The 25,805-nt window shown below is 46.0% G+C and overlaps 1 protein-coding gene across 6 annotated transcripts in view; it reads left to right on the top strand.

Annotated features, from left to right (window-relative positions):
- RGS6 (regulator of G protein signaling 6) overlaps positions 1-24,275 on the top strand; it is a 133,115-nt gene extending 108,840 nt beyond the window's left edge. For 4 of the 6 annotated variants that reach the window (XM_050896763.1, XM_050896762.1, XM_050896761.1 and 1 more), the window contains 2 exons: positions 8,276-8,462; positions 23,198-24,275. In XM_050896763.1, the coding sequence (XP_050752720.1) occupies positions 8,276-8,462; positions 23,198-23,332 (322 nt within the window). In that variant the 3' untranslated portion in view covers positions 23,333-24,275. Of the gene's footprint in view, positions 1-249; positions 1,415-8,275; positions 8,463-23,197 lie in introns of those variants that run through there. The other 2 variants (XM_050896764.1, XM_050896766.1) reach the window with 2 other exon arrangements.
- Positions 24,276-25,805: the final 1,530 nt, after the last annotated feature.

The raw sequence follows: 25,805 nt of genomic DNA, 5'->3' as shown, positions 1-25,805 counted from the left end.
GCAGCAGTAATAACTTGCCATTTTTTGGTGAACCAACACTAGATGAAGACAAAACCTTTCCTAGAAGAAAATTTGTAATTTGACTGCCCTAGATATGGTGGTATCCAGTAAAAACCACTTTTTTTACAGTGAATTACAGCCCCAGCCCTGTTTCAAGCATAATCCTGGGAACCCCAGTTTCTCAGAGCTCACTGTAGTATATTTGCTTCTGCTTTTATGGGACCTGTTGTGGTTTGGTTGTATCTGCAGGATACAACAATACACTAGCTCTTCCATGGACCTCACCCTCTCCACAGCAGGAGGTTGATACTCAGTGGCTGAGGCTACAGTTCAGACTCTCGCCTGCACGTGACAAACAGCCAAATTTACTGCCACATTCATCCATCTGTGCAGAAGCAGGAAGATGGTGGTTAGCAGAAGGGCGGATGACTTGTGGTTGGCAGCAGGGCAGGCTGCAGCCACCGGCCTGTGCTGAAGGTGACAGTTTGAGTTGGTGTCAGGGTGCCAGTCTGTGCTCTTGCACTCTTGTGTGTGGGATCCTTGACCTTGCTCCTTAACTGGGGTACGGCAGGTCAGAGGCACTTCACGGATATCTGCAACGGTCCTCACCTGCTCCTTCCCCTGGTTAGTCCTGGAGACACAGAAGGATCCAGCAGTAATGTAATTTGACTGCCCTAGATATGGTGGTATCCAGTAAAAAACACTTTTTTTACAGTGAATTACACTGCAGAGGCTTCGTTGTGGTGCTCTGGTGCCATCTCAGCACGAGTGGGCACAGGGACCAGGAGTTCATGTGCTTTCTTTGGGGCAGTCCTGTTCCAGCAGGCCCAGTGGTCATTGGCAGAGACGGCCAGAGAGCTTGCAGTTTCACTGGCAGAACCGTGCCTGCTCCCGGGATGAGGAAATCTGCTGTCAACTGAGCATGCAGTCAGTCGGGGTTTGGCCTTTGCTGGTAGTGAGCGGGTTTGATGTTGTTCTTAATGTACACCAGCTAAGAACTTGATTGCACAGCCTTTAAGTTTGTGTTTTGTTAATTTTTTTTCACTTAGAAAATCAAATGCATTAGTAAAGCACAATTGCCACTTTAGTGCAGTCTGGTAGCCTGCAAGATCTGAAAGGGAAATTCCCCAGAAAGTGACTTTAAACAACATTGGAACTGACCATCGTATTTATCAGATTTGCCTGTCCAAGGAGAAATACAGAAAGCATGCCAGCAGCAAAACAGTGAAAAATCAACACCCTTTTGTGTTTGTTATTTTTAAAAACCTGAAAGTTAACTTGTAAGATAAACAAGGGAGTGTTACTAAATTACATAAATGAGCCTGAAATTTTATTGCTGAAGAGGTACTGAACTTGTATATGCTTACTGCACTTACGTACAGTGGTGCTCATTTGCAATTAAATTGTAGTGATGAAGTGCAAAATTAATACACTGTATTGAAATACTCCTCAAATGGGTTTTCTGAAATATATCTGGGGTTGTGCTAATGAAATCCAGCAGGTTTTATGACTAGCGGGTGTCCCCCATATTCATCCTACTCAAACAAATGGAGAAAGTTTCATTATGAGAAGGTATGTACCTTCCTCGGTCAGTCAGAGCTGCTCCTCCTGCTGATGTGCATTCTTTTTGGTTCTGAGACGGCTTGTAGCGAAGGGAGGCTGCAAGTCAGTGAGCTGGGATAGAGAGGTTAAATCCCACATCCTTTTTGGAAGACACTGGTATCGTTATTAGTTAATACGGGAACACTGCTATCATTCTTATGGTATCATTATCATGGTATTGGCTTATGTGGTGTCATTATTATCTAATATTGGATCAGTATTAGCAAGCCTGCTTAAAGCTTTAAATAACAACAGGATGTAAAGGCAGAAATATTAATGAAGAAAACTGGAATAGGATGGATTGTTAGCAGTGGTGCTGGAGAGCAGAAGGTGGCACTCTAGGGTTCAGATGTGGCAGAGAAAGCTCCTGAATTCTCATTAGGAGTGTGTGCAGAAAGGAAAGCAACTGCTGGATGCTTAAACATGCAAGCAAAATGTAAGTTAGACCCAACAGCAAGGTTGGGATCTGTCTCACCTAAGTTGGCAGCTTGGAAGCACGTGCTTTCTTCTGTATCATCCAGGCTCCCTTTAGAGTGAGAGAAGAGAAGCTGAAGAGGAGTCAGTGAATCACCCAGGAAGGATTTGTTGCAGCTTTAAGCGGAAACAAAACTAAAAGCACCTAAATTACACTGTAAAGCGCCTGTCTGTCTCTACCATCTATAAGCCTGGAGAGGCTGATTCAAATGACAGTGTCTGCATGGTAGACATCTACAGTTAAGTGAGATGCATCCCACCCAAACCCTGGGAAGCTGTAAGGAACTTTCTGAGGGCATAGCATCTAGCACCTTGCTAGAAAAATTATATTTGTGGGTATCTTTTAACGACTCTCCTCCCAGTAACTATCCAGAGATCTGGGAACTGTTGCAGCGGGGACGTATTGTCTCTCAGGAGTGTCAGTAGGATCTTCATTAACACTGGCAGGAGCCCTGTAGGCCCCGGTGTTGTCCTGAAGGCAGATCTGAGGAAGTGACTGCTGGAAAACCTAGAAATTCCTGGTAGCACTAGAAAAGATTTCATGAAATGTGCACTTGAAAATGCCTTGAAATGAACGTAATTCAGTGGTATAGCAAGGGGACAAAATTCTGCTCTTATACGCAGTGGTGCAAGTCCCAAAGCACAGGGTTGATTGTGGTGGGGTATTTCCATATCTTCCCAGCTGAGAAAAATTGGTCCCGGTGGGGGTCTTGAGTCAGGCACTGCCAGAGGTAGCAGCAGACTAGACTCAATGACCTCCCAGGTCTCCTTCCAGCTGTATTTCTGTGTTCTAATAAACTTGCAGGATCATGTCCACCAGTCTCCTGGGCTCGGCTGAGCCCTGTAACTTACTTATTTACTGGCTGTCTATTATTTATGTGAGAGCAGGAAAGTCAGTCGGTTGGGTATTTTTCTCTCTGTTTTTAACTCTTTTTCTTGTTCTCTTTTCTTTCTCCTCTCTGTTGCTATCTTTCATCTACAATTTGTTTTGACTCTGTTGATTTTTGGAGTACCCAAAATATAGCAGAAAAAATGCCAAGCTTCAATTAAAAAAAAAAAAAAAAAAAAGGCCAACAGAGAGTTGTTATACATTTTTTATGACCTGGAAATCTCCCGAGACATCTTGACATTGCAGAGATGTTCATCTAACTGGTGGATTGATTTCCGCCCCCGCCCCCCCCAACTTCAAAGAGTGTCAGCTGGAAAGAGAAACAACTAAGTGGGAATATGGGACACGGGAATTCTACCCGAAGGGAAAGGAGACTGCACACCTGTTTATAGACCTAAATAGAGAACACACGATGCTTTATAGGAATGCACTGTGACACTTGCAATGCACGAATGCAGGTGTTTTGTGCGTTATTATGAACATATGTTGAAAATCAAGTTATCCGGAAAAGAATTTTACCTGCAGAAAATGTTTATATCTCAATGTGACCCCTAATGGCTGAAAACTTGTTACCAATTTTTTTTCGTTTTTTTAGTTTTCATCAGGAAAGGAAAAGTTCGGGCATTGAGGAGAGCACATCATACTAAGTAAAACGCCCCCCAAGCCCCTTGTTTTCTAAGTAAAGAGCATTTACACAGGAATTTTCTAACCACTCCCACAGCCACCAGAACGGCAGGCACAGTACTGGGCCTTCAGCGCTTGTTCCTTGGTGTCCCGTGCGAGGGGCAGCGCCCGGGGAGGGGGTGAGCATGGGGGCGGCTGCCGCCCCGCCGGAGCCGGGGGCGGCAGGCCTGGCCCCGCCTGGCCCCCGCCTGGCCCCGGCCTGGCCAGCAGGCGGCGCGGCAGCTCCGCGCCTCGGCTGGCTCCGGGCGCCGAGGGCCCCGCGCTGCCGGAGGGCCGTTCCGGCGGCGTTGGCCTCCCGGGGAGGCTGCCTACGCTCCTCTAGGAGACTGGAGCGAGATGCCGGCATCTCTCCGTGCCGGCTGCCGTTCGGGAGCAAACTGGCATCTTGTTTACTCGCTGGAGAACGACCGGGTGCTGCCTAACTAACAGAGAGGCTTTTCCTGCCCCAGAAAACTCAAAGGCGGCAGAAAAGAGGGACTTACAGTTTGGGCGTGGGGTGCACAGCTTGGGAGAGGAGAGAGGAGGAAGGACGGTGAGGGGGAGGCCAGCTGGGCCGTGGGAAGCTTGCCCTCGTTCACACCGACGCTGTGGTCTCCTTGGAAATGCTGCGTCAGTGAAGGACTGTGCCCTTAGCACACAGCCTCACTGCAGGCATCTGCCCCATGGAGGACAGATTTCTGCTGGTCTCAGCCGCGCCAAGCTCACCGTGCCAAGGATCTGGCCGTTAAGCAACGCAAAGATGTAAATATTTCCCCTGTCTGAATTGCATGTTGATTTATACCTATTACTTTCATTTCCCCTCCCAACTGTGATGTTAAAATAACATTTCTTCTCTTGGTGAAAAGAAGTGAGAACAGGATTGTGAGTGGTGAGAGATGTGAGACGGGAAGTGCACCAGATGCTTACATGGAGCTACTGAGGCAAGGAGGGGAGTGTGCTCATAGCCCGAACTCAGACAGTCACTCGGTGATTTCACCGTTAAGCCACGGGTATCATGTCCTCCCCCAAGATGGGGATACAACACTGTCCTTATGTTGACAGTCGTTGCTCAGTCTCTGGAGTCATCCATATTTTGCCTCTTGATCAGGTTTTAAAATTATTTTTTGTTTTATAATGTACCTCAGAAGCAACCCCCTGTCCTTCCCGAGCAGTCTTTTCACTGAGGGGCATCTGCGAACAGCAGCCCGCAGTGACCAAGCACCTCCGCAGTGCCCTGCGGGGAGGCAGAGTGGGCACGCTGAGGCCCAGGAGCTCTCTGTGCCTTGAGGCGGCTGCATAGGATAAAGCACCATTACAGGATATCTCCTGCAAGTGACAGCAGCTTAATTACAAGCTGGATGAGGCTGGAATGGTTTATGGCTCTGACAACAGTTTAGGACACCATATTATCAGCCTTCTCCAGATCTTACATGCTGTTCTATAAAGGGCAAAGAACCTGTGATCAATGCTGCTGTTCCCTTCGAGCAGACAGTCCCCATGCCAGTCCTGCTCTGCTTATAGGGCACCTGCGGAGAGGACACACGAGAACATCTCCCTCCTCCCCTGCACTGTGCAAGAGGTGTCCACTAGAGATCTGCCTCCCAGAGACAGGGAGGAGACAATGCGGGATCTTCTCCTGACTCCTTGTGAACATGGGGCTGGGCTTGTGCTTCAGAAATTGTGGGACTGACTCAGGGAGTGCATTTGCACTTTATAATTGAGCACAAATTCCAGTGCAGCCATCGTGTGTCTGCTCTTTTCCTGGGCAGAAATACCTGCTTCTCTCTTGTAAATACTCTAGAAATCCCATAGGAAGCCCTGCTTATGCATTGGCTTCAGGATGATTCCTTGTGGCAGAGAATTTGCCTTGGAGTGGAGGCTGCGGGGCTGAGTACCCCTCTTTGATGTTCCTCGATTTTCAGATACCAGCTATAGTGAATAGCTTTGAAATTTTTACCAAGACAAAACTCCACTTTGCCTTGAAGAGGACATCCAGCCTTGGGCATGAATTCACAATCGCTTGCAGTAAAAAGAGCTTGTTCTTGTTAGTGTCAGGTTGGTCTGGTTGGTTGGTTTTCAGATTGAGCCAAATGGTTATTAAAATGGATGGTGCTCCTGTTCTGGCAAGCTGTCACCTCACAGCGCGCCCGGTTCTCTCACGAGCGTGCTTTCCCAGCCCGCCTCCCCGGCTCCAGGGGCAGAAGATAAGCCAGCAGAAAGTGTTCTCTCTAGCCAAGTGCTTGTCTGAAGTGTCCCAGCTACTCTGGAATGATTAGCATCTTTTCTCTTTATGCCTTTTCTGCGTTCACATGTTCCCATCCCATCTGAAATTGAATGATAAAATATTTTCGAAGTAAAGAAAGCCACATATGGCATCAGATTGTTGCACTGTGAGTGCCACCCTTTACTCTCTGCGTGCATGTGATAAGTGGGGGTGTCACTTATGATTCAAATAACAAGGCAGGACATCAGGCACACTTAACATCTTGAAGATGGAAAAGGGCCAACCATGCATACCCCTCTGCCAATCCCAAATGCTCTATTTCAGTTTATAAAACTGAATGTAACTGCATAAGCACCACCAGTATGGGACTTCGCAGGTACTGGTGTAGTGTCTGAGCATACTCCAGTCCGTTTTACTGACAGCTTGCTAGGGAGCAGGGAAAACTGTATGAAGGAATATGATCAAGTGGCTTGTGTGAGTCAGGGCTGCGGCATTAGTCCCCGTGCGTGCAGCAGTCCTGCAAAGGGCAGGCAGTCACTCTGTGAGTTACTGATAGGGTCGGGCAGTGCATCCTGCCTAGATGGGGTCCCAGCCCCCAGCACAGTGACGCAGCCTCCTGCTCTTTCTCACAGGCTTCGCAGTTGGATTAAGCACGTTATTTGGGTGAGAGGGGGACAGTAGCAACAGGGGAGAGCACAAGATGGGGCTGGCTTAGCAGCAGTAGAGCAAGTGACAAAACATGCATACCTGCAAACACAGCCCACTTATGTTGGAAGCATGGGTGCAGGGAGCATCCTCACCCTGCACGCCTGCCTGGCAGGGCAGGAACAGGAGACAGGCAAGGAGGATTTAGGCCGACCTTGCCTACAGTACGGATGTCTTTTTTTCCTAAATTGGCCATTTCCCTCTATTGCTGGTAGGGGACCAGGCTAAATTGGTTAGCGGCCTCATTTGATTATGATAACCCCAGTGTTTCTGGGGTGGTTAGGTACTGCCTGCAGCTGGTAAGGAAGCGAGCGTCAAAAGCAGCACAGGGGTCACCGGGCTGCTGGCTCCTCCGCCCGCCTTCACTGCCGATGGGATTTTGGTTTAAGAGAGACTGTATCTTCCTCCCTCCACCATGGGGGAATACTTGCCTTAGTGGCAGCAGGCTGACACTGTTGAATCATTCGGGGTGGGAAATCAGGCTTTCAGTTAAAGCTCAACTGGTTTACTTAGTAGTCTCCCATAACGACAAGGGGGCAACACAGGATTTTCTAAGCTGTGCAGCTCTTGCAGATGCCCTGAACAAGCAGTGACCCAGACACACCCTGTCCCTACTGCACGGTCTACAGAGCAGAGGTGGATGTGCAAGAGCGGTGCCCTGCCCGCCTTGTCATCCCTGGGCCATGGGCTCCTTTGCCATGGCGTAGGAAAGAGCTGGTTATTGCAGGTGACTGCGAAGGTCCCTTCTGTACCTGTTTGCCCTGTAGCCCTCGGTACTCCCTGCAGAGCACTGTTGCACCTGTTCAGCTGGGTTGCAGGACCTGGGTACCCAGGGCAGAGGCCGCGGGGGGATATCTTCTTGCTAGAAGGTAGAGTTGACCAAAACAAAAGGCTACTGGGGGGCATACATCTTCTGAATTAATCACCTGAAAGAGCATATTTCTGTCAACAATAAATAAAACCAGCACCACCAACAAAAAACCTTTTTTTTTTCTGGAGTAAAAGATAATGCATGTCACTCTTGCAAAAATATTCCGTGGCCTTTGGTTTCACAGATTAGGACGTGGATTATGCTCTTAGCCATCAAAGAGATTATCTTCTCAATGTTTATGAACTTATTTTAGTCTGTAAGTGTGGTCCAGTCAAGAAAATATCCCTGCAAAACTGGAGTATGGCCAGGACAAGAGTAATGTCTTCCCATGGCATCCATCTGAATGCTGGTCAGTTAACAAGTCAAAAAAAAAAAAAGATTTCTCTAAGTGCCATTGCTACAACTTCACCCTGGAAATGATATGAATATTAAGTTTGTTCTGCATTTTGCATCCCCTCTGGATGACCGATCCTGCAGGCAGGAATGACCAGCGGATTGCAGCAGGGCTGTGGGAGGCAGACCCCACTCCCCTCCTCCAGCTGCACCGCTCTGGAGGTTTCCTGTTTGCATGCCTAACGTCACACTTCTGCAGGAGTGGTTTGAGTAACAACATATCACTTCTTAAAGTCACTGTTCTGATCTTAGCCACAGTGTAAGGGTTTGGTGTAAAGTATACCACACCTTCCCCTGAAATTATGCTAAATGGAGAGTCTTCTGTGAATTCAGCTAGATGCGGGATTAGGCTCTACGTCTGTGTTCTGGGACTCTGCCCAGGCTTATCCACGAATTCTTATCTAGATTTCTCTCTTTTTGTCTTTTCTCCCCTTTCAATTTTTGCCTAGTACAGGTTTTGGTTGGCTGTCCAAGATCTCAAGAAACAACCTCTACAGGACGTAACCACCAGAGTGGAAGAAATTTGGCAAGAATTTCTAGCTCCTGGGGCCCAAAGTGCTATCAACCTGGATTCCCACAGCTATGAGAAAACAAGCCAAAACGTCAAAGATCCAGGGAGATATACATATGAAGATGCACAGGTTTGTTTTTGATTTTATGGAACTACTGCTAATAAAACTCTCAGTTTTACTGTGATATTCCACTATCACATTGTCACTGCTCACTTGTAAGAAAAAGGAGACGCACAGTTTGAAGTGACTTTGAGGATATCTATTCAAGCTGGGTAAATGATATTTTCTTTGAATCTATCAGTTATAACAGGCTAATGCTCCTCTGGGAACAAATGTTCCAAAATTTACAAGTCTGCAAGACGCAGCGAGCTGGAGCCATGTCTCAGACAAAGCAAAGATGAAAGAGTGCTCTAAAGTTCAGTTTGGCGCTCTGTACTCCCTGTCACCCAAGTCTGGCGTATTTACAGAATGGCCGATATCATATCAAAATCCTGGTTGATACACTTTTCTAATAATTTATTTATTTATAGCTAATTATATCCCCCACCGCCAAACCTCAAATGCAGCAGCTCCCTCCAACACAGCTAGAAACTTGTCCACCAGACAGTACCTTAGAATAATGATAGGACAGTAGGCAATGCAATGAGCTTAATCCTTCCCTCCTAAGGGCCCCAGATTTATCAGGGAAATTTTACAGATAAACTGTACACAGAAAATGCCTTTAGGAAAACAGATAATTTGAGAAAAACTGCTACAAGCAAAGATAAAGCTGCATAACTTTCTGAGAAAGTGAAAATATCATTTTATAAAGGCTAAAAAAGAAAAAGGAAGAAGGGATCATTTGGCAAATGTTACCAGGGACACAATTAAAAGGTATGCTCCTTGTAATCATTTTTATCGAAAGCATGTAGTAAAATCAACAGCAAATGAAAAGAATCCCTGTTCTTATATTTTCTTTAAATCGGCATTCAAAGGCAGTTCTTCAAAATACTCCACTAACAAAATATTTCCGTCTCAGGGGACATGTTGTGGACCACTTATACAAGGTTAGGCAATGAATTTTTCAAACCAGCATCAAATACTGTATTTTCCTGAATGCAATCTTGCTCCTTGGGGCCAGCATAGAAGGAATGTACGCCAAGTTTCAAGGCAATCCCCTGTGAATATCAGGCAACTTAAATGTTCGTTTTAAAGCTGAGAAACACAGGAGTATGAACACAGTCTGGCTAAGATGTATTTTTTGCTTTGCAGTTATAGTGAACAAGAACTTCTGCAAATTTGCATCACCTGAAAAAAATGATGATGGCAAAAGCAGGCTAAAGCAGATAGGTGAATAATGGGGGAATTGATTAAATTGATAAGTAGAAGTACTGAGAATAAGATGGATATTTAGACAATGAGTATTTAATCAGAAGAAGACACGGAGGATTTAAGCTTGAACTGATCAGTTCACAATGTAATTGCCATTCAAAGGGGAGTTGATGAAATCAAGCTGGAGCTCTTGCAGTTAGACTGCAATTTTAGCTCCTTGGGTTAATTTTATTTCAGAGGATTTTTGTGCTGATGGATGTCCTCAATTCATCTGTTTTGGTTCACGGGCACCAAAGTATGAGGCAAAGGTAGATCTTCAGGCCCAGCTATGGTCCTCTTGGAGACTGAATCTGTGCTAAGAGAGGATAGGGCAATGGGGAAGGTGAATTCAGTTACCTTCTTCTGCAGTGGACTTCTGGCAGCTGTCCAAAGGCCAAGCAAGCTGTTTCTGACTGCTTGACTAGATAGCTGAGAAAGCTGTCTAACAAAAGTAGGGAGAAACAGGATACTGCTGAAGGTCGTAGTGCCCTGGCGGAGCTGGAGCAATGGTGGCTTTTACTGGCTCATCCTGGAGAGGGGACATTTTTGTTTGCACATCCACTTCACGGGAGCCGATGTAGGCCCCCCGCAGTGCGCTCTGAATCTCCCAGGTACTGTCCTGGCATCTCCCCAGGTCAGCCCTGCCACCTCAGGGGCTCTGTTGTCCACAGGTGGTAGCCCAGCTGCCTTATCTCGGCACCCTGCCACCAGGAGCCCATGAGAGCTCCCACGCATCCCGCATTCGTAGGGACTCAACCAGACACAACCAGTCAAAACACCCCACTGTGGGAGGGAAAATATGAGTGTTGTCCTGTCCTGTGTAGCTTTAGCACAAAGAGAAAAACAACTGAAATGTCCTTGTGAATAAAGAACAAGAAAAAATTTAGTTTACTGAACAGCACATTCTTTGAATGCCTGCAGCTCTGAGATACTAAGACTAAGAGGAAAGAAAAGGGTTGGCTGAACTGAGAAAATGAAATTGCTGCTCCTGCAGTGGGAAAATAGGAGAAGGTGATGTGGCACTCTAGCCCTTATGTTGACCTGGGAGACCCGCAAAATGCCAATTCTGTATAAAAAGCACTGGGAATGAACACCTTGCTGTACTTGGGAAGGGGAAGGTGTAGCAGAGCACAGTATACTTCAGGCTAGTGAATGCGTTATAACCATAAGTTGAAAGCAAAGCATCGTCTGTTACCAGGTGCTTAACAGTCTACATGGATGTGCTTCTTTGCACAACCTTGGCTCCCAGCCCCAAAGAGCTCTCCCAGATGCTGCACGACCATCTGGTAAGACAACTGGCCTAGAAGAAAACAGGAAGAAAAGGGGGCTTCTGACAAACATGCCTCTCACGTTAACACCTCTTTGTCCCAAGGCCATTCACGCTCTGAAGGCAAATGGTTCCTCTATTTAAGAAAAGTGACACTGAAAATCTCAGCTCCAAACATCCTCAAAGGGCTCCTAATCCAAACCTGAATTTGGTGTGCATTTATTATTTCAGACAGACCTCTCTCTAAGATGGATTCCTGTATTACAGAAGCGAGTGTTTTGCCCTTTCGCCATCTCAGCTTAAGATATTTGCCCTGTTGTGTGTCCCTTGCTGCTGCTGCACTCTGCAGTCCTGCACCGCTCCGCTTGCACAGAGCCACCTTCTCTTGCTGTGTCTCCTGTGTGTGCCCTTGCCAACCCCGGGCCCCGCTCAAGCTGTGCCAGCTCGCCTTGGCTCTGAGCAGAGTGTGCTGTGCCGGCTCAGCCTGCGCTCGCCTCCCCCAGCCATCCAGTTTGCTGGCGTCCCCCGGCCTCAAGCAGCACAGCCCCTGTTCCTAGCTCTGTCCTGATCGTCAGCTCTGCCAGCTATCTTGATCTGCAGCACCTTTTGTCATTTTAGTGCTGGGCCCCTCCAGAGGCGAGCCTACCAATTTAGCTGATTATTTTCTGCTCTTAAACAACTGTCCACTGAGTAAAATATTATGATTATCAAACCATTTTCACTGGGGAGTAAAGCAGCTTTTAATACAAGGGGCACCGTCAGGAAAGGTCAGTTCAATTAAACAGTGAACTACTTAGCAGGATGTAAGCTCCCACAGGAGTTATCAGCATCATTGAACAACCAATGTGGGCCCCGCAATATGAAGCAGGCACAGCCACCACTGGAAAGTAAATAGGTTCGGGTCCATCTGAATGGCCTCTTTTGGCTAATGAAGCTGCTGACAGCCAAAGTAATTCATCTTTAACATGGGAACCCAGAGCTGTGAGTGTGACAATTATGGCTTATCTGTACAACACGTTATTAGTTTTTAAACATTCCCCCACACACACCTTCAAGCATCTCCTTGCCTCCCCTGAAATGTCTTTCTGCCTTCAGAAAGTCTTTAATCCCTTCCTCAGTCCCTTGGCATTGGGAACTAGTATCACAAGAATGCACTCTGTCTCCTGATAGTAATGTTGCTTGTGGTAGCTTCAGAGCCAGGTATACTAGAGTAAGGTAAGCCATGTAGTTGTCTTTGGAATTACTTTCCTGTTTGCTTTGTTTATTTTTCTTCTTTAATAAATAACATAGAGTTTTAGATTGACATTCCTTTATCTGAACTAATCAGCTATTGTTTCTGTAAAAATGATTCAGGGAAATTCAGTTCTAATCTGGGCTCAGTTAGGGATTTTAACTGTACTGTGCAGATCCTTGGCTAATTCCAGACCCGATTTAGACCATAATGCCAAACTCCAGGCTGCTCAAACCAGAAATGTACCTGGCCCAGATTTGAATCATAGAATCATAGAATAGTTTGTGTTGAAAGGGACCTTTAAAGGTCATCTAGTCCAGCCCCCCTGCAATGAGCAGGGACATCTTCAACGAGATCAGGTTGCTCTGAGCCCCGTCCAACCTGACCTTGAATATTTCTGGGGATGGGGCATCTACCACCTCTCTGGACAACCTGTTCCAGTGTTTCACCACCCTCAGCGTAAAAAATTTCTTCCTTAAATCTGGTCTGAGATTTAAGATTTGGGCCCAGTTCATGCTCTCGGTTGCCCCGGGTGTTGGTTCAGTTTGTTCTGGGCTGTGATAGAGATAGGAGCTCTTGCAGGATTGATCAGTGATCAGTCCTCAGTTTTCATTCTGGTCCCATCAGGAAGCTAGGAGCATTGAAAGAACTTGACAGGATCCTGTTGAATTCAAAAAGAAACTCCAAATGTAAGCAAGGATCTCTTGGAAGTGGAATGTCATTTTCTACCAAGAAGGGAAAATGAGGCGTGACCTCTCTTCCACTGACTTTGTCTTTTCAAGCATGCAGAGGGCGTGAAAGCAAACATATAGAGGAGCGTATGCCTGGTACCTATTCAGTGGGCATACAGAACTCCTTTTGTAGGTCTTGAGCAAAATCACAGCATGGAAGGAAAATGTGAAAATAATCGTTCATTGTGCATCTGTGTCATCTTTCCTGTAAGAACGTGAAGAAACATTATTCCTATTTTCTTAAAGTTTCACCCAGTCACCCCAGTTACATGCATGCCTGTAAAGGACGGTGACTAAGGATGGAGAATCAAGGTAACAGCAAAGCAGCTCTGGCTGGCAGTGTGGGCAGTCAGCAAGGAGGCATGGGGCAGACCCAGGTGCTCTGCCTCGAAGCGGGGCTCAGTCCACCTGAACCCGTGCTGCTCAGAGACCTGGCACTTGCGCTATGTGGAATTGCAAGCACTGCAGCGCTGCATCCATATGTCTATGTGGATAGTGCCCAGGCCTCCTGGAGGCTTTTGACAGCCTGGACCTTCCTGTGGAGGTTAGGGACTGCACGAGGACTTGATCCTTATTCTTTTCTCCTCCTTTGGCTCTGATTCTGTGGGACTGGAGGAGAAAATCCTTCCTTACACTGCACTCCAGTTGCTTTCCCTGTATGTGGGTTACGGTAACTGTAGAAACAGCCTTTCCGCAAAGCCTCACTGTTGCTGTGTATTTGTTACACACACAAACAAAAATGCAAGCTCCTTCCCTTGCGGATTTCACAAAACAACCTACAACCAAACAGATTCTAAAACCAAGATCCCCACAAATACACCCAGAAGAGCAATTAGGTGTCTAGAGCAAAAATAGGAAAGTGATGGTGGAGGCTTATACTGGCATGCCTGATGCTGTGCAAAGCAGGAAACAAAAGACTTGAAGAAGAGGTCTACATGGGAGCAGATACTCAGTTTTTTTACTTTCCTGGGCTTTTTTTCCGAAATGTACATATGTACCACACATCAGAAAGTACTTCTTTTATCCTTTGCCTTTCATTTTAATTTGTGGTTTAGTAGTCATATGAAAAATATCTAACATCCAGCCTTTGTCTTGCTGTTGCCTTTCTGTCTCTGAAGGCATCAGGGATCAAACTGCTGTCTAAGCTAATGCCCCTCTGTTACACACGGGCAGAAAAAGGGCTAGGAAGAAGTCACGAGTGAGCTCTCTCCTTGCACACACAGTGACAGAAGACAGCAGATGTCTCCAAATGAAGGATCATGGAAATGGGGTGACAAGAACAGTCAGCATATTCCCACAGGACAGTAGTCTGCCTGTTATTTGGGATGTTGATCCTGCCTAGGTGGCTAGAACTACATGCACGAGCAATAACAGTGCCTCATGTGCCAGACGTTTCCTAACTCCAAAAAATACCTTTAAATGGATTACATGGGAAAGTCTCTAGCTTGCTTAAAAATGGAATTCAGCACTCAGACTCTGGGTCTCTTGTGCCAGTAGTGTGCACTGTGCTTCTTGAATGCAAGAAACAACTGCATGTCAAATCCAGAGCAAGAGCATTTCCTCCTCGTGTGAAGGTCAGGAAGCAGCTGACGCTGTTCTGTTTCTCCCAGGGAGGGAATGAAAGTGCTTGCAAGTGCATCCCTTTCTACCGGAGAAGCCAGGACTCCAGGAGTCCACTTCTCATGGACGATGGGTGAATGTTCTTGCGGATGACTCAGTTCCACACCTGCCAAACCCACGTGCTTCAGGAACACTGTGGTCTTTAATTTTTCTAGGGGTTTGTTAGCTCTTAAAGTGTTCACCCTTCTAATTTTAAAAAAAAAAAAATCCCTGGAGAGATTTATCAACAATGCATTTCACATCTCCCCTTCTCAGCCCACAGCAGGTATGAATGTTGTGTGCTGTCAGGATGCGATTCGTTGGCGATTGTACGATTTCGATATGTATTTGTAGCATGGACTCCAAGAGCTTGAGCTCAATCACTTAAAGGCAGTCCAAGGTGATAGAGCAGAGGATATCTTACAGCCAAAATGTTGATGAGGCATGGAAGGCTGTTTATGTATCCAGCACGTTTTCTCTAGGTAGGCATCCAAGCAGTGCTGGCAGTCCCTATCTCAGCGTAGCCACCTTGACTCAGAAGCTAAGCGCTGCTTGTTTCTGTAGGGCTGCATCCTGCTCTGTCACCGTCTCCTATGGGACACAGACTGCCCCAGTGCAACAGAATTTCCTTTCTGCTGTGTGAGGGATTCTGCGTGTTCCTCTCCATGGCACTACTCAGCTTTTTGGCAGGATTTTCTCCACAGAACACAGAAAGAGGAAGCTGCAGACAGCCCTGCAAGTGTCAGGGTGTTGGCCAAAAAGTTAAGTAGTTGCCTCTCATAGCTATACCACAGCATGTATAGGAGTGAAAAATCCCATCTTCATTGCCACAACTCCTAGATATTGTATTGTTTGGAAAAGAGATGCCAGTCTCCCAAATGCTACACGAGGTTGTCCCCTCCTCCCAGGCAAAACCTGTTCACTTGGGCTTTTTGCCAGTAGCCAGGATTTGGCCCATGTTGAGAGAATCAGACTCTTAGCCATGATCATTGTTCTCAAAACCTAAAGCTGCTCATATGGCGTTAGACTCCCGGCAGCGTGGTCTTGTCTCCCAGGATAGCCCTTGCTATATTTAGGACTAAATCCTCCTGCAGTACCAGGCTGACCCCTTAACTGCGCAGCGCTCAACAACCCTTCGCCTCTGTAGTCCTCCGCACTGCGTCTGCCATGGACCCCCTGGCAGCTCTGCCTTCCCATTTGTATGTTTGAAGGTATGAAGCAAACCAGTTGTCTCATCAATTTACAGAGGAGCCAAAGCTAAATTTATGTGTTACTTTTATCAATGCACTTTCTCACAAAAGATTTACATTGTGTTTCCAACTATGTATCTACAGGGCTAAACAAAGGATTTCTGTGTATTACTCAAAATGAGCTCTCATTGCTTACAGTTATCCCTCCTGCTAAAGCTCTTTCTTACGTTCCTGTGCCTTCAGCCCAGTGTAATTTCATTTGTGGCCTGAAAAGAGGTTTTATGCTTTTTAGTTTAGCAGGGAGGTTAGTCTATATTACAGTATAATTATTCATCTTTTTTTTTTTTTCCCTTAGTAGCAAAAACAACTTGGTTGAGTGTGAAGAAAATGCACCAGCTAAAACTGTGGGTGTAAATTATTGTGTCACTTAAATAACTTGAGAGTGGCCAAAAAGATATTGCTCATATTTTCCAGAGCAATTCACGCTCAGGCCAAGACCCTTATGTGCCATTTACCAACCTGAAACATTTCTTTTCTAAACTATAAATCAAGGAAAACCTAGCACTCCTGCAGCAGCCAGAGCCCTCGTTCACCCCTCACCCTGCTAGATGGCAGTGCTGCCAGGTACCGGTGAGGCTTCGGGAAGGGGGCCCTCCCTGGTTAATGCATGCAGACAGCTCAAACCCCGCAGTACAGCAGTGTTGAGTAAAATCCCAAATGCAGGGACCAGAATAAGCAGATCCAGAGGCGTTCTTAGTGGGGATTTGGAGATATTAGGAATTGGAATAACCCCCCCGTGATTCCCTGCCTCCTCCCCCCCACTGGTGTTTTCCCATCAGGTTCAGTGAGGGCAAGTGTGAAGGTCTTTTCCTCTGCAGCTTCGTCACTGCTTGCCTCATCTCAACTGTGCCTGCTACCAACTACTTCAGCTTCCAGAGCTGATGCATCAATTTTCCTCCTTTCTCTAAAGTGCATTTCAGCACCGTTAGTTAGACTGAATGGCAATTGATCATAATCGCTCCTAAAAACTGTTGCATTCAGTAGAGGCACAAGTAACTGCTAAAGAGAAGGAGGTCTCCTTTCCTTTCTTTGGCTTTTTGGTGGTGTGGTAGGGAGGTCCTGCCAGTCAGGCAGGATTCCTGAGGATGGGCTGGGAAGAGTACAACAGAGTGAACAGGTCACGTCTCCAACAGCCCCTGGATAGCAGGTTTTGCTGACTGCAGTATGCGTGTCTGCTGGCACAGGGGTTAACCTCACCCCCTCTGCCACAGATGTCCATGCAGAGTAGAGGTGCCAACAGAAAGGCATTAGGCTGCTGCCAAGTCTAATTGGAAGGTGCAGCAGTCGCACACCGTGTGCTCAGAAAAGCATCTCCCTGCTTTCTCCTTCCCACGTCCTCTTTGTGCTATAGAGACAGCTCTTCCAAAAGTGAACCCCGGGCAGGTCCTCAGCTGGCATCCGTTATCATCCTTCCAGCAGAGGCCACAAGGCGTTCACTGAGACGCTGCTCTCTCATGTGCGAATCTGCGGTAAATTCCTCCCCAGTGCCCAGCATACAGGTAGAACAAACATTAACATTTATTGTGGTTTGCTGTTATTTATTTAGTTGTTTAATCTACTGCTTTACGCTGCTTGTGGGCTTTTCTTCTAATGGATTTGTCTGACATTCTGCAAATCTCCCTTGCAGTTGGCCAGAGGGGCGGCTGCTGGTGTTCACATGCTTGCAATACAAAGGGGTCTCCAAATCAGCTCTCACTAGTTTAATACCAGGTGTTGGTGGTGGGGTGAAGGGGTGCTCCGAAACAATGCAAAAGATGTTAGTAGATAGCTACAGCAAGGAGGTTTCTGACCAGTTTACGAAGGACAAAGTGGGCCCTTGGGGCTCATGTGAACCTCAACAGCTATCTAGCCTTATTGTAAACCCCCCAGAATGGGCTAAAAATGTGCTAAATGGGAAACTTGTGCTTGAAACAAGCAAAGAATTTGCAATTTCCCCCTATTCCCCCTTGTCATCTAAAGCTTGCGGCTGTGTTTAGGCACAAACAGGGAAAACTTTCTATCAGGAAGTTAAAATCTAAGAGCTTTCTGGAATCTAACTGGTGTTCAGAGGTCATGAGAACATTGTGCTTGGCCTTCACAATCCCCAAAAAGTCTCAAGCCTGTCACAAAATGTCACAGTGGGTAAGATACAGGTGGGATTAGAAATGGATGTTTAACCACCAACACTCCTCTCGTCTCATATACACGATTCAGAGGAAAGAACCAAGATTTTCTGCTAAAAAGAAATGTTCTTAACAGAGAACACAATTCCTGAGGTCTGCCAGGTGCTTTGTGCAAGTCAGGTGGTGGTATTATTTTTTTATCATTCAGGTTTTTTCCCCACATATTTCTTGGGTGTTTCCAAGGTCCTGCTTGGCTGCCACCCATGCCCTCCTCAGGGTTACTGCGCTTTGACTGCAAGGGGGGAGAGAGACCTGAGATCACATTGCAGCACATTGATTTGAAGCAGGTGCAGCTTTGAGACAGTTTCTGCTATCTCAACCACCTCCCACGTTCCCGTCTGGATTGCAAACTTTCTTTTTTTTTTTTTCTCCCCTTTTCCCCTCTTGTCAAGAAAATTTACAGAGCTTGTCCTTCATCTCTTTCCAAAGATAGAGCTTGTGGAAGGAAAACAGCCAAGAGATGCTGAGCCTTATCAGGGTGTGTTTCCCTGCACTTAAGCTCTCAGCTGTCAGGGCGGAGTTTCCTCTTGGTTTCACGTAACTGTAGAAATGAATTTTTTTGTGATTTACCTGGCTGGTTCCTTTGTTTTCTAATTCACAGAAGTGACAATGTTTCCCCCTTTAAAATTTACTGTTTGTTCTCCTTTATATCATGCAATGACAAGTGGAATGGTTACACTGTCTGAAGTGTAACTCTCATAATACAAGCCTAGGTACAGGGAAGATGCTCCGTGGAGCTGGATAGCCCTCAGGACCGCTGCGTAGCTCTTCCTGCCACGGAGGAGATGTGATTCAGGTGCATGAAGCATGAAAGGGGGTCTGCCTTTTTCTCAAGAAGAGATCCACGCAGACCTCATTGCCTCTGTTGCCTTGGTTCAGGATCTGCGGAACAACAGTTCTGGGGATGTTTGACAGCAAGCCCACTCTGCTTGCAGGAGTCTTGTAAGGGAATTGTTTGCTTCCTGGAGATGAAATCCACCATAATTACAAAAGCAGGTTATTGTGTCACCTTCCATGTTAGACTGACATTTCAAAATGTGCATCCATCCTCACAGAGGAACATCAGTACAGCCAGCACTAATCAACAGCATGCTGTGTGAGGGACTAAGTGACCGGTCAGCTCAGAAAGCCAGCTTGCCAGGGCTTGCTCACATGTGTCAAGTCAGTCCCTGTCTCCACTCGCAGCTGCCACCAGTGGCCTGAGATGGCAGCTTGGTGGTCAGAGATAGCTGGCAAGGCTGCAGGGGAGACCAGTGGGATGCACGATGCCTGTCAACTCCTGGCCAAATCTTGAAAGACGGGGTTTTTTTCTGCTTTCTGTCTGGCTTTAGAAACAGGGTGCTACCTTGGTTTAATAGATCACTTGGGCAATTTTGTTAGACGATTGTTTTAAATTTTTGTTTTTGCAATGTGACTCCCTAAAGGATTACTGTCTTAAGGCTAGAGCAGGAAGCTGGGAGTCTGACCCCTACCTGGGAAGTGGTACCCAGCAATGGCTGGGAGATGCTATACTGCCTAGATGAAGCGTTTCTCCTGCTGTTGTGCAGATGTGGCACAGGAACTTCCCATGGCACTTGCAAAGAAATGTCGCAATGATAATTCCGGCCAGACTGCTCGCAGTGCAAGAGACTGTAATGTCCAGAGCTGCAGCTGCGTTGTTAGAAATTACACAAGTAGTGCATTTGCTTCGTGCATTCAGGGAGCCAGTGATAATGAGCTCGTTACCTTGTAATAAATGACTTTACAAAATGCAGAGTTCTCTCAGCATAAGGATGGGAAGGCTCAAATTTCTTGCCAGCAGTGTCAGGTATGTCAGGGAGTGTGCATGTGTATAAAGTGTATCACTAGAGGTGCTGGCTGCAGTTGGAGATTTCAGTCTTTGGTGAGGTTGTGCTCCCTGTCTACCATGTGATAAAGAGGAGGAACAAAAGCAGCTGCTCAGTAAAAATAAGAAGTGAGAGACCAATGGGTTGCAATGTTCTAAAGTGAGTTAAAAATCCATGATAGAAGGGGACAAGCCAATTCACACAAGTTGCACAGAGCAGCTAAATCCGTGCACACACTTCTGTTGATATGCCCATTGCTCAGGCTTCCACAGAAGAATATGCTCAGTTGCGAGACCTCCAGTAGCTTTCAATGTATTTATGAAGTGAGGAGCTGCTAAACGCTAGCTGCAAGTTCTCCCTAGAAAGTTGCAGATTCTAGAAAGTATAGCAGCAAATAGCTTGGTGGCGAAGAACAGAGTAGGCTAAAGATCAAAACAAATGTCCTAGCCACTGGCATTTCCTGTCCTGCAGCTAGATTTGTTGTGTAACTGGGCTGAACACACACTGCAGCCACAATTCTAGCAGGAACGTTCATGGTGCAGTCTCAGCGGGGATTTTGGCTGCAGCAATGTAAGCTGTCCTGTACTGTTGCAAATTGGAAGGCAGTCTTTGCTGACCTGAGCAACTGGCTCAGACTTCCAGTAGGTGCTTCAGAAATGCAGTGCTGTAAAATAAATGATCAGTGTATCATTCGTGCCTCCAGTCCAGAGCTTCTTCAAAGCAAGCCCTTTGAATTCTTGCAATTAAGCAGTAAAGTTTGCTTCTGAAGCTACTCATTTTCCTCCCTTCCCCTATGCCCAGCCTTCTTTCTTCATTAGCATTCAAAGCCTAGGAATAGTTATTCCCTGTTTGATTATATCTTTGGTGAACAGCTGAAAGGTAGCGGTGTTGCTGTTCAGTGATTCCAAGATGTGAAAAGCAGAGAAAATGCTTCATACCAATTAGCTAACTGCAGTGGCAGTTGGGCTGTGGGTGTGCAATAGTCCTGTTTTTCAGGGAAGGGCTTCAGTTAAGAAGGCGGCTTGTGGTTTATTTCATCTCAGGATCGAAGTAATTTTTCCCCCTTCCCACAGCCAGATATTGAGTTTATACTGGTTTAAGGTCAGATACAATGAAGTCGTCTTGACATGAGCAAGAATGATAGTTGTCGCTGGCATGCTGGTGGGTTGTATGGCCGGCCTGGTGTGTTCCTCTTTGTCTGCAAACAGCTCCTGTGATCTGTCTGCGCGGCAATGAAAACTGAACGTTATTTTCTAAAAATGTTATCGTTGTTTTTCAGAGCAGACCCAGTTGTCTGACCACAGGTAAAGAAACCATTTGGAGTCCAAAGACAGTAAAAAAAAATTAATCACATGTCTATCAAAATGTTAATCAAAATACCTGTCACCCACCACCTTATCTCAGCACCACCCACAGCACCTTCCTGCCCGCCTCAGCACCCCCTCCACCAGCACCCTGCATGGACTGGGTGCTGCAAGGGAGGACCACTAAGAGGAGGGAGGCTCTGGAGACCCCTCAGGCCCTTTACTGTTGATGGGCTACAAGGTGGCTGCCCCACTTACTCATCAGTTTCCTCATGGTCCTGGAAGAGGAAGGAAAAAGACTTAGGTATATAGTTAGGTGGGGTTTTTTCTCAGGTAATTATGAAGAACTCATTAGGAGGACATGGAGTCTCCTTGAGAAACCTGAAGAGGTAACAACACAGGTGAACTGATTGCAATATGGTTGGGTTTAAATCAACGGAATCCTGAGTTTCTGCTAGTTGAAGTATTTGAGAGAGAGCTGATGTTGAATATCTTTATTCACACCAGAGAAACAGAAACCTTATGACGACCATATCCATGACATGCATTATTTCTCTCTTCTTGTCTTAGTGCGTACTTGGCTCATTCTGTCCTGAATAAATAGAACAAATGTCCCACAGCTGGATGTGAAATCTCATGGCAGTGCTGTAGGTGAGAAGTATGAGCTGTGCCCTCCCTTGTGTTTTTCTGCAGCAAGGAAGGGTGACAGTTGCTAAATGGCTTTATATGAGCATTTCTATTGCAAAATCTTGTGCTATCCTTCAGATAGATAGTCCTACACAAATGAGGATCTGTCAGGTCTAAAAGCAAGTATGGAAATTAACCAGTAAAAATTGTTCCACACCAGATTGTAGCTCAAAGGATACGTTTATGCTGTGTCGTAGGAAAACCAGTGGCAGTTATGCCCCTCTTAGGACTACACTGAATAGTGCAAGAAAGCTGAATTAAGCAGTTCTTCTGTATATAGACAGGTCATCACTAATTACCCATGATGGTGAAAATAAGGGAATTCTGCTTGGCTTGTTAACACTGTGAAATAAGCTATGTGACTTCAGTCTAGTTTGACTCTTCTAAAGTTTCATGTACAATGGCTTTAGGGCAAGAGAGAATATTTCACGTTGTATAGATCAGTATATATAAAATTGCTCATTAACTCTATAAAAGTGCTTCCTTGGGCAAAGTCTAAGAGAAATGTCCAGGGTGCCTGTTTTTCTAAGGAGTTCCTTTAGCATGTTCTCAGTCTTTATTTGGTCAAAGTATTTTGATTTGATTTTCTTGGCATTTGGGATAATATCTATTACAAATCCAGGGATAATTAGGAGAAGAAGAGCTGACTGGGTTAAGGGATTCTCAGCAGGAAAGTGAAACTGAGCAAGGAAATTGGAAAAGGGTAGCCATTAAGTTCTGCTGCAATGAAACCCCACCTTGTAAGTTTGAAGATGCACGTAACAACTGCTCTCAGAGCAAACTGGTAACAGTAGTTTGACTTGCTAGGAGAAGAAAGGCCCTATGGGAGGGACTCATCTGACATACATAACTTTATACATATGATGTAGCCATCCACATCGGAGCCAGTCGTATAACCTCCCTGCATAGTCACCAAAGATACAGGCTTTTTCAGGACATTAAAAGGTTGACTTGCTTTAAGTATGCATCTTAAGTGGAGATGAAATGTGTCCAAGTATCAGTTCCCCTCTGTGAACAGGAGGGGAGTGCTGGGTGATAGTTCAAGTATCTATGAGTGGTAAAATGAAACTTAATCTATGGGACAATTTCTGGTATTTATTTCTCCCTTCTTGAGACATCCCAGTAGTTTCAGCCTGGCTAGACACCTGTTTATAATCTGGGGACTTCAGAGAGTTGCAGTCTTTGCAGAGTAACACTGATTACTGAGTAACGTGTGCCAGCCTTTGGGGTGAGGGCCATCTCTTGGTTTTGTGTTCGTACAGCCCCAGGCACAGCAGGGTCCTGCCCCAGGATGGACCTCCTTTACACTACCGCAACACAGATAATCAATAATAGCAGACTTAATTAGAACTTTGATCAGTCTCTCTTCCTTCTAATTCACTGTGTTTTAAATCCCTGTGATGTCTAAATGAGGTTTGATAACAATTCTCTGTCTTTCATTTCCTCCCATCCCACAGGAGCACATTTACAAGCTGATGAAGAGTGACAGCTATGCGCGCTTCCTCCGTTCGAATGCTTACCAGGACTTATTGCTGGCGAAGAAGAAGGTATCGGTTGGAAAGGACGTGCTTGCATCTCTTAGCACCTCTTGATTCTCGCCTGCTGCTTGCTGCTAGTGTGAAAATGAAAATATTGTTTCCTTTTTTTTTCCCTTTATTTAAGCAAGGAATGAGCACTTTTGTTTTCTTCACTGGGGGCACAGGGTACGGCATCCGTATGCACAGCCTCAACATGAGTTTTGGGGAAAACATGGTGACCCAAGGTAAAAATAATATGGAAAAGTGTTTGTCTTGCACAGCTGTCTCCCAAACTCAGTGGAGGCAATTAAAATTGTATCGCCTCTTCCTCATGACAAAGATGATGTCTGGTATGAGAAGCAGAACCCATCAATCTATTCATTACTGGTGCAAATTTCACCCATTCTGGTTTTCACCTCCCTAGCCTCACCATGTGATCTTCCCTTTGGATGCCTTACCTATAGACCCCCCTGCAGTGATTCCTGTGCTCCTTTTCTCCTTTTCCCTTGCTTTTGGCTCCCCAGAGATGTTTCCTTTTCCTTGGAGATGAGAAATAATTGCAACCCATGCAGTAATCAAGAATTCCAGCCACGTTGTCTCACAGGAAAACTGGGTTTGAGCTCTTAGCCTTTTTGGTGTCTGCATGTGCTCTACCAGCACCATATTTCTGCCAGGAACCCCCAGTTCAGGGTAGCAAAGGAGTGGTTACGTAGAGTTACAGCAGCTCCTGTCCAAGTGTCCATTCTTTCTGAGGGGGCTGGGAGGTAAGCTACTGATCTCTGCATTTGTGGCTGTGTTCAAATGCTTCCTGCACCTCCTGACTTATTCCCGTAAGTCTATGTGTCAATCTGTGTGCATGTGCATGCATGTACACGTGTACGTGTCCCACTTACATTTGGCTTCCAGGACTGTACATAAACTGACTCCGGACTCCTGCAGCCTGAGTGTGTGGTTTCCCATCACCATCTTCCCTGCTGTTTTTCTGCTGCATTCTCTGTGTGCTGCCAAATTACATTGCTTCGGCACAATACAATGAAATCCCAGTGGTATTTTTGTCCTGATTGTCATTGTGTGCCCTAAAAGCGTGCATATGGCGACAAAAGGAGACAAACCCCTCTGTCTGCTGTGCCTGGGACTACTGGCAGGTGGATTAGGGGAAGGTAATGGAGGGCAGCAGTTGGCCTTATGTTTCAAAATGTCTGGTTTGAGACAGCATAAACCAGTGCTGCTTACATTTGGAAAGGTTAGACCTGACTTAGAGTTCAGAGGCTGTGGGGAAAGAAAGAGGTGCAAGGCAAAGTCTTCTGATGGTATAAAGTATAAAAACCTTTGCCATCTTCCCACCCCTATCAACTTGTGGTTCCCCCCGCGCCCAAGTCTCCATTGAACACGTGAGGCTTCATGTGCTTGAAAACAGGAGAGTTTTCTCCTCCCAGCTGAGCCCATTCAAACTGGAGGTGGTGGGGTTTTTTTGCAATCCTTGTTTGCTGTCAGATCAAGCCCTGGATGTGTCAACATGACATCCTCATCCCCCCGCAAACTGTCGGAGGAGCACATTTTGGTGTCATGTTAACACAGCCATGAAAGTAAGAATCAAGTTTCTTTTAGAAGGAGCTGTGGGTACATGAGTAAACATAGCAAGGCACAAAAAAGGCAGGAGTAGATCTGTGCAGATGCATTGTTCACCAGCTTCACACGATGCAGGAGGGGAGTGGATGTTACTCCAGAATCTGTAAAGCTCTTTGCAATCACGTTGCATTGTGTTGGGCAAGTGAAGGCTTCTGAAATAGTGTCGGTACAGATATGCTGACAAAAAGAACATGAAGGTTCTGTACACTGAGCTACACAGTAAGATCTTTAGTACCTTTGGTGCAGTTCTGAGAGGCATCCCTTTAAAATTCCTCAAATAGCTGGAAAGCAGAGGGAAGGAAAAGAGAAACCCAATGGCATATCAGAGCCAGGATATCAGGATTTGGTTTACAGCCTGCATACAAAGTCCTGGATTCACTGATGTGAATAGAAATTCACTGCCATTGTTTAAGATGTGATGAGTACATCTGTCTGGGGCATGAGTATGTCTTGCGCCAAAGACATTATCCTAACATTGCCTGTATACCACACCGATATGACATAGCCTTACTTTTATTACTAAAAATAAGTTCTGTCAGAAGCACAGCATGATGGACTTGGACTAAAAGAGTTGCTTGCACAAAGCAAATGAATGTCGCTATGGCTTGAGATTCGCACATGAATATTTTGTGGGTAAGTTTATGTCGTTTGGGATCTTTTGCCCTCCAGCACTGGGTTGTGGCAAGCTGAGAGGACAGGAAAAAGGGAAAGGTTGACTGTGTGACTAGAGCACAGGACTGGGAGCCACAAAATCCATGTGCTTGCCCTGGTTCCCCACTTACTTTCTTGTGTGACCCTGGGGAAAAGAAGGTTCAACTTTGCCTGCCTCATATCCTCTTCTCTGTCGAGTGGGAATAATAATAGTGACCTGCTCAGTGGAGAGGTGGCAAGGCTTGATTAGTGCCTCAAAACACGCTTG

Source organism: Gymnogyps californianus, chromosome 5 (genome assembly GCF_018139145.2).
Source record: "Gymnogyps californianus isolate 813 chromosome 5, ASM1813914v2, whole genome shotgun sequence".
NCBI lineage: Eukaryota > Metazoa > Chordata > Aves > Accipitriformes > Cathartidae > Gymnogyps > Gymnogyps californianus.
This window is presented reverse-complemented; position numbering and strand designations above follow the sequence as displayed.